The 9,744-nt window shown below is 36.5% G+C and overlaps 1 protein-coding gene across 1 annotated transcript; it reads left to right on the top strand.

Annotated features, from left to right (window-relative positions):
• The first annotated feature begins 901 nt into the window (after positions 1-901).
• Positions 902-5,133, top strand: LOC133678790 (uncharacterized). The gene is made up of 11 exons (XM_062101293.1): positions 902-1,153; positions 1,241-1,471; positions 1,640-1,749; positions 1,800-1,926; positions 2,089-2,163; positions 2,295-2,420; positions 2,559-2,967; positions 3,070-3,137; positions 3,204-3,311; positions 3,601-3,879; positions 3,913-5,133. The coding sequence occupies exons 1-11, from the start codon at positions 902-904 to the stop codon at positions 5,131-5,133; spliced, it is 3,006 nt and encodes a 1,001-aa protein (XP_061957277.1).
• The last annotated feature ends 4,611 nt before the right edge of the window (positions 5,134-9,744 follow it).

The raw sequence follows: 9,744 nt of genomic DNA, 5'->3' as shown, positions 1-9,744 counted from the left end.
AAATATCCTTAACACTAAGGCCATTGATTTTTTTAGAAGGGTAAAATAATAATTATATTGTAACAATAAATAGTAATATAAGTCATATAATGATTTTCCCTTCCTTTTTAGTTTTTTTTTCTTTCATAAAACAAATACCATTGCTTAGCTTATATTCTAGTAGAAACATTCTATAATAAAACTTTGAATTAAAATATTTGTATGGTAAGTCTGTTGTTTCCTTTTACATCAATGGCATCCAAGTAAGCAATGACTTCTATAGTTCTCCTATTCGGTCTCCTTCTATCTTTTGGTAAGGATTTATTAACTTCTCCATGTTCTATTTTCTTTAATTGTATGTGTGCCAAAGGATATCTTTTACAGGAGGTTTGATAATTCAAAAGTTAGCTGAGATGTGATTATAACTCATAGATCAACATCTTTCCATCTACTTTGTGTTGGCATGAGCTGTAATTGCGATTAATTAGGAGATTTGTTAGGCATTTCAAATATGTGAAAATCCTGTGAATAAGGGAGATAAAGATAGCCTAGGATTGTACTGATCCTTCTTTCCTTTTATGCTCTCTTCTAATGTAAATATAAAGAAACAATATACAGAATAAAGAAGACAATTGATTGTGAATAATTATCATGGTATCAGAGCAAACCTACGATCTGGCTTCTTGTACTACACCCTAAAACATAATTGTTCTTTACCACGTAATCTATGGCAGACTTTGAAGATAAGAATACTTATGGCAACACGTCCCATCCCTCAGGTTCTATCCTTGAATTAACAACAAGGATGACTGAGGCGTTGAATAGAACACAGACCTCTACCATCACCTCTGAACCCTCCGCTGCTCCTATTGGAATTAAGTTGGATGGCTCCAACTATGCTCTCTGGTCCTAAGTTGTTGAGATGTATATCTCTGGCAAAGACAAGCTAGGGTATATTAATGGTGACTTTCCCCAGCCACCACCGACTGATCCCTACTTTTGCAAATGGTGTGCTGATAACGCTATTATTAAAGGTTGGTTAATTACTTCTATGGACCCATCTCTGTTTGGCAATTTTATTCGCTTTCCTATAGCAAAGGCAGTGTGGGACTCCATTGCAACTACCTTCTTTAATGGAAGTGATACATCACAAGTGTATGATCTTCGAAGACGTGTAACTCGTCTAAAGCAAGCCTCTGGCTCACTTGAAAAATATTACACTAATTTGTAGGGGTTATGGCATGAAATTGATTTTCGTCAGCCAAATCCCATGGAGTGCTCTGTTGATATTCAGCATTATAATAAGATCACCCAGGAAGATCGGGTATATGTGTTCCTGGATGGCCTTGATGACCGACTAGACAAAATACGTGCAGATGTTTTACAGATGAAACCTTTTCCCTCAGTAAAGCAAGCATATGCACATGTTAGGCGAGAGGCTATACGGCAGCAGGTCATGACCAGTCACAATACTGACGGGATACCAGGGGCTGTATTGGCCTATAAAGGTCTCATGTTAATCAACTCTACTCTCAATAAAACAACCAAGACCCGAACCACCAATGATGCAAGAAAATGTTCTCAATATGGCAACCAGAAACACATACGTGAAAACTATTTCTAGTTACATGGATACCCAGATTGGTGGCATGATTTACAGGCCTGTAAACATCACAATGGAGTTGGTACCACTGGAAGTCTAGGCAAGGCTGCGGTTGCTGTTGCTACTGAGCCTCACCTTTCTCTCATACAACCAGTTCCAACATCCAGGCCCCTCCCCATTTAAACTCAGGTAATTCTGGTCTTGCCCTACTTACCAGCCACAGTGATGCAGCTTGTAATGCATGGTTTCTCGACTCAGAGGCCACCGATCATATGACATTTGATGCCTCAGATTTCTCTCATACATCCTCCCCACGCCGAACCAGCATCGCCAATGCAAAGGTGGTATTTCACCAGTCACTAGAGCAGGCTCTGTGACTTTATCTTCATCCCTGCATTTAACCAACACTTGTTCCATCATTATCACATAAACTGATGTCTATAGGCCAACTTACTACAAACTTGAGGTGTGTTGTACTAATGTATTCAAACTTTTGTCTTATTCAGGATATTCTCACCAAAGAGATAATTGGGCGTGATACTAAGAGGGGGGACTATATTATGTGGACGATCTCAATATCGGTCAGGCACATCACATGCACCATCTGCATACTACTAAAGAGAGACAGATCTGGTTATGGCATCGTTGCTTAGGACACCTATCGTTTTATTACTTGAAGCATGTTCTTCCGGATTTATTTATAAATACTCAGATTTCTGATTTGAAGTGTGACACTTGTATTTTGGCTAAAAGCCATCGTGCTACTTATCAATTAAGCATGAATAAGAGTGACACTCCATTTGCTTTAATACACTCTGATGTGTGGGGACCCTCACAGGTGACGAATATGTCCAGCATTCGTTGGTTTGTTATTTTTATGGATGATTGTACCCATATGACATGGCTCTACTTGATGAAACATAAAGATGAGGTTCTTAATATCTTCGAAACATTCCATATGATGGTTTGTACCTAGTATAGAGCCACCATCAAGGTTCTCCACTCCGATAATGGTGGTGAATATGTAAATAAGCACCTTAAGACTTATTTCAATCAACATGGTCTCATTCATGAAACTTCATGGTCACAAACACCCCAACAGAATGGTGTCGCGGAGAGAAAAAATGAACACATTCTTGAGACTGCACGTGCTCTGCTTTTTGGCGCTTATATGCCTCAACGCTTCTGGACTGATGCAGTATTTACTGTAGTTCATCTTCTCAACCGAATGCCTTCTAAGGTGTTATCCTTTCAGACTCCACTTCAATACCTTTCTACTTATGTGACACTCCTAAATGCATTAATGCTCCCTCTTCGGGTCTTTGGATGCGTCGCATATGTATACCTTCACAAGAACCAGCGCTCTAAACTTGATCCCTATGCACGTCGGTGTTTGTTTCTAGGCTATGGCATACATTAGAAAGGGTATCGGTGCTATGACCCTACTGCACGAAGACTCTATGTGATTATGGATGTCCAATTCTTAGAGGCTGACATGTTTTATTCCCTTTCGGCATCTACTTCTCCTCTTCAGGGAGAGACACATAATGAAAAGGTGAATTGGTTCCAACAAGAGAAGCTCAACAAGTTTAATTGGATCAGTCATGAGAACTTACCATAGAATGCTGAGTTACTTCACGAGAGGCCAAATGACAACCTTGGCGTTGTCCACTATGACACTGATATACAATCTAATGGGCAGATTGATACCTATCCTAACATGGAGCATGTAATGTCTAAGACAGAACCTGCACCCCCCCTTCTCTGAAGTACCAGTCGAATCATCTCCTGAGAATACCCCTAAAGTAAGTACTCCTACAACACCTCTGCATACCAATAATATAGATGTCTCTATGGGATATATCTTACCTCACAGGTACAATCGGCGCAGGTCACCTAATAGATACTCTCCAAAGATTAGAGACCGCAGGTCAAGGTATCCAATTGCCAACTATGTATCCACCAAGGGTCTCTCTGAACCCCTTTAGAAATTTACACAGGAACTTTCCATATGTCAGACTCCTACCAGCGTTAATGAGGCATTAACAGATCTGAAATGGACCCAAGCGATAAATGAAGAAATGGAGGCACTACTAAAGAATAATACATGGACTCTTGTCCCATTACCCGAAGGAAAAAGAACAGTGGGTTGCAGATGGGTGTTCTCTGTTAAACACAAAGCAGATGGATCTGTTGACCGATATAAAGCAAGATTAGTAGCAAAGGGATACACACAGACGTATGGTGTGGACTATCAGGAAACTTTCTCACCTGTTGCCAAGCTGAATACAATCAGAGTATTACTATCACTTGCTGCAAATCTTGACTAGCCTTTACATCAACTTGATGTAAAGAATGCTTTTCTTCATGGGGAACTCAAAGAGGAGGTGTATATGGAGGTTCCTCCAGGTTACACAACACCTTTCAAGACTGAAATGGTGTGCAAATTGCAGCGAGCTTTATACGGACTAAAGCAGTCACCACAAGCATGGTTCGGAAGATTCAGTTTAGCAATGAAGAAATATGGCTTCCAACAAGGTAACTCTGACCACACTTTGTTTCTAAAGCAAAAGTTAGGGAAGGTAACTGCATTGATAGTTTATGTAGATGACATAATTATAACAGGAGATGATGTAGAAGAAATGTCTCAGCTTCAGAAACAGTTAGCAACTGAATTTGAGATGAAAAATCTAGGAGGACTAAAGTATTTTTTGGGAATTGAAGTTGCCCGATCTAAGCAAGGTATATTTCTCTCTCAACGAAAATACATATTAGACCTACTAACAGAAGTAGGAATGTTGGAATGCAGACCTGTAGACACACCCATTGTTCAGAACCACAGACTTGGAGAATACCCATACCAGGTATCAGCTGATAAAGGGAGATATCAAAGGTTAGTTGGTAAACTTATTTACCTCTCCCACACTCGGCCAGATATTGCATATGCGGTAAGTGTTGTGAGCCAATTCATGCATAATCCAAGCAACAGTCACATGGAAGCAGTGACTCGGATACTCCAATACCTGAAGTCATCCCCAGGCAAGGGGCTCATGCTCTTAAAACATGATAATCAGTTGAAGGTTGATGGATATACGAATGCAGATTGGGCAGGTAATATCACTGACAGAAAATCAACCTCAGGGTATTTTACATTTGTAGGAGGAAATCTTGTAACCTGGAGAAGTAAGAAACAAAAGGTGGTAGCATTGTCAAGTGCTGAAGCTGAGTTTAGAGGAATGTCTAAAGGTATCTGTGAACTTCTTTGGTTGAGAAAGCTACTTGCAGAGATTGGATTTGCCCCCACTTCTGAAATGGACCTCTTCTGCGATAATAAGGCAGCTATTTCCATTTCCCACAACCCTGTCCAACATGATCGTACTAAACATGTGGAGGTAGACCGTCACTTTATCAAAGAGAATCTTGAAGCAAAGATAATTCGATTTTCATTTGTGAAATCCAAAGATCAGTTAGCTTTTACAACTCACTTGGCAAGTTGTGCATGCGAGATATCTATGCACCAACTTGAGGGGGAGTGTTGGTGTGAGCTGTAATTGCAATTAATTAGGAAATTTGTTAGGCATTTCAAATATATGAAAATCCTGTGAATAAAAGAGATAAAGATAGCCTAAGATTGTACTGATCTTCTTTCCTTTTATGCTTTTTTGTGATGTAAATATAAAGAAACAGTATACAGAATAAAGAAGACAATTGATTGTGAATAATTATCACTTTGATGCAGCATCCTTAAGCTTTATTAGATTCCGGTGCTGAAGTTTCACAAGATGCTTGACTTCATTTTAAACTCATCAACTTCTAGTTTCGAATTCCTAGAGTGCCTCTTCACAGCTATTCTCATCCATCATTCAATGTTTCCTGTATAGAGTCCCTCGGTATCAGAAGCAAACCATGCATTTTCTCATGAAAGTTGTGAATCATAGTTTGGTACTGCATACCGCATTACCACAACATCTGTTGAAACTTTGAAAGTTTAAAACACTTAATTTTCGTTGTTTTATATTTGGTTCTGTAATAGGTTCAAAGGAACCAATACCACTGAACTACAGAGGATCCAGGAGTTTTTATCATTAAATTACGTAGCCGTCAAGAAATTGCATGATTGTGTATAGATCAGTACCTTATAAACAGGTCCGAAACGTGTTATATATTCCTGCGCACGTAATTGCTGTGACTAAAGAGGAAGCAAGGGATCTCTTTAACAAATTGTGGGAATGGTCAGAATTTCACAGAGTAAGTAACGTAATGTCTTTCAGCTGCTGCTACTTTCGAATATATAAGATCAAGGCTAGGACAAGGAGCAGAATTCCCGCAGACAACACACGACTTACTATGATCCTTTTCTTCACATTGGATGTAGTATTAATCTTCACACCATTACTATTATCTACACAAAGGCAGTGAAAAACTGGAGTTCAAAGACAATAATAGTAAATGCAAACTAGCCAGTGTATTTGTTTGGTTAGTTATTATGGGTGGTAAATTCTCATTGGCTCCCTGGACCTTTCCACTACACGTATCTACTCGTACAAGGTAAAACAACAATGATCTAGGCTGAGCGAATTCGGCTATCATATTTCAAGATCTTTTGCAAAATGACATATTATGCCATGCATGCTGACTTGTGTTTCTATGCATAAACAGACACTCTTCAGTGCATGTTGTCATAAGATGTTTTACGTAAACAGGATATGATGGTTAGAGTAAAGAAGAAAATTTTCGTCTGTTGCATTTTATTTCCCATCTCAGCTTTTACTTGAGTTGGTCTCTGAATGAATCATATGGACAGTTAATATACTTAATATATGACTTTACTGTAAGTAATTAGAATCCTAGTTAGAAAATGGTTTGTCCATAGGTTAGCTTGTTCTGAAGCAACCAACCTTGTATAAATCTCTGGCTCTTCAACAGATAATCTGATATCAACTAGGTCCCCAAACCAGAGAAAGCAACCACTCCCTCCTTCCCTGATGTCCAGATTTGAATATGCTGTACAGCTGCAGTTCTTCAAGCACACATGTTCTGGCACTCCTCAAGATTCATGATCTCGTTAAACCATAATGTGCTTGTCTGAGGCTACTTCACACCAGAGAGCTTTCGAAACCCATCTCCAGGACAATTTAGTGGAGTTCTTCTAACACAACCACTTGATCAATCTTTGACTTCTCAGCCACTTTTTCCTCTAGAGCCTTGATTTTTTTGCTTTGCACCTGATCAACTGTTGATTTGCAACCTTTCTTCACCCTTGAAAAGTGGCTCTGATACCAGTTGTTAAGGTTAACCCTTAACAACACAAAGCTTATAGAAAATTGAGAGAGAGATAGAAGAAATTGTAGAGATGGAGTTTTGCAATTTACTGCAAAATGTTCGTTGATGGTTGCCTCATTTGCTGCTAAAGAAGCGGTCTTTGGGGCTGAAACGATCAAGTCAAAATCAGCTCCAACAAGTTAGGAAGTCAGTTGCAAATAAAGCTACTGTTGAACAGCTCTTTTTTGTTAATCAAGTCGTTATTTTTCTGCTGTTTTTTAGGCCATCAGTTACCAAAATTCTTGTATAAAAGAGTGCTTCTGTCAATGAAACAGTACTGATTTGCAGTCCCATTAATTACAACCCTTTATATTTGCTGGTTTTCTTTGTCTTTTGGAGTTTCTATTCTGTCAAAATACAACAATGTTCTTCAATTTTTACTTGAATTCCAAGGTAACTATACAAGTAGGATTTATACAAGTCCTTGGCCTTGCATTATTAACTAACTGGCCGTTATTTAACTACTAACTATAACAACTAACTAACTGGCCAACCAACTAATGAATCACGTGCGCTTTAATTCCTCCACGTGAAAAAACTACAAAACATACTGCTGCCTTAGTCTGTTGTTTTTGCTTCTCTTCTAACTTTCAAGCTTATCGTGCATCTTGCAACACCATATCCCCAAATATCATTTTCTGGACATTCCGGGCTGAAAAATCCTAACTTAAAGGTTGCATTAGCTGAAATAATGGTATCACCATCTGTGATGGACTGAGTTGTGTTTATGGTGTCAATGAATTTGACCGTTTCTTTTATCAGCTATAAAGAAGAGCTAAAGAGAGAATCAGAGAAATGTATTTCTTTGATATTCTCGTTCTTTTTCCTGTCGCTCTCTTCGTTAAAAACAAGGTTGTGTCGACATACCTTGTATAGTTTCAAAAAATAAAATAAAATGAAATAAATTTTATCTGAATCTCAAGTTATTATAGATTTCTTGTCTAAATTCTGCCAAGATATTCCAAGATTACTTCGTCCATTTTATTCTAGATAAAATTTTGACAAAACTAAAATGCAATTTTAATTAGTTTTTGTTCATTAGGATTCAACAAGGTAAAACATTAATATTATCACATTAATAATAATATTGAAAATAATAATTATTATTATTTTCATTAACATTGGTATTATTTAAAAAAATTAAATTTATTATTAATATATATGATTTATATTTATATTGTTTTCTTTCTTATTTTTACTCTATAGAAATTTGAACAAAACAAGTTATGTTTTAAATCTCATTAACATTTATAACATTGACATGTTAAATAAGTAAATTTATGAATAACTTAGCTTTTTTTAAAGAAAAGATTTAAGTTAGTAAACTGTTGATATATATTTATCTCCTTTGATTTTAGAGGACAAAGAGATCCATTTTTTACGGTGAGGATGGACTAAATGAAAATGACTATTCATTGAAATTGAAAAGTTCAGTTGATGACTTTTGTAAACTGATAATCTATTGGAATTGTAATGTTTAATCCACGATTTTCTTTACATACCACCACAAGATAAAGATTATTATTTATATGTTAATAATAAAAATAATATTTAATTTATTTTCTTTTTTATTAAAATTTTTTATTTTCTTAATATTTTAGCATTTTATTTATATTAAATTATTTTAAATTAAAGTTTTCTTTAGTCTTAAATCTTCACTATTTATAAATATTTTAAATTTTAAAATTATATTTAGAGGATAGATATTGTATTTATATTGTATAATTTAAAGTTAATTTATTTTTAAATTTTAATTAAAATCATGTTTATTAAATTAATATTTTAAAATTCCCAAAACAAAATATTAAAATACTTCAAAACTAAAATTTATCATTTCAAAAAAAAAATCATAACCTTGTTAAAAATAGTCACCGGAAAAGCTCAACATTTAACAACCAGTCTGCGGAGAAGGCAACATTCCATTTATTAACAGTATGCGTTTTTTTCTAGATGATAATGACAGGCAAAATTGATAGTCAAAGCTCAAAAGAGAAAAGAATGAAGCAGTGATTGTCATTCTAGATGTGCCGTGGACTCTAAGAAGCTACCCCACTGCATTTAAGTCTAACACGTTTGCCGTGGACAATAAGGCTACCCCACTGCATTAAAGTCTAAAAGTTTAACTATGATATCTCGAGGAAGATCTTGAGTGTACAAATAAATACCTTAGTAGTGCACTATCGATAACCTAGAGCTTAAGCTTTAGGGCCATGTGAGAATAAGTTGTAGTCTATTAGATTGTGCTGGGTTGATGCTATTTAGTATACTTTTATCCTATTATTTTACCCCTTTCTTACTAGGAGTTCTGCTCTGTTCTGGTCAGTAAAGTTAATGTAGTGTTAACTGTGTTTTGAATGCCCCAGGATTCCACAGCAATGGTATATTGTTGTGGTTCGGCTAGTTGCTATTTTGGACCTTTTTTTGCACAGGTCTTGTGGACCAGAAATGTGAACTCAAGAAGTCGGGAAGACAAATGAGTGGTGTTGGTTTGATAGTAGCTTATCCCTACAATGATACATGCAGGAGGTTGGGATTGTTGACGGTTTCAAATGTGGAATATTTTTCCAGTTACCAAGATACAAATTATAGCTTAAGAGAAAGAGGGAGGACTTTTGGAAGCATACAATTGTAAGAATAATATAGGGAGGATTCAGAGCTTGAGATGTATGTAACTGAGAGCAATGGAAGCTAGCATTTGAAACTTGAGAACACAAACAATGGGGAGACATTCCTGTTGATGTAAACATTCTGTTTTTCTTTTTTCTTTTTTCTTTTTTGGTAGATCTTCATCTTTCAATCAAACAGAAGCCTGGACAATTACCAAAAAGGGGGGAAAACAA

The sequence above is a fragment of the Populus nigra genome, chromosome 1 (assembly GCF_951802175.1).
Source record: "Populus nigra chromosome 1, ddPopNigr1.1, whole genome shotgun sequence".
NCBI classification, from domain to species: Eukaryota; Viridiplantae; Streptophyta; class Magnoliopsida; order Malpighiales; family Salicaceae; genus Populus; species Populus nigra.
The sequence above is the reverse complement of the archived record's forward strand: the minus strand, read 5'-3'. Positions and strand labels throughout refer to the sequence as shown.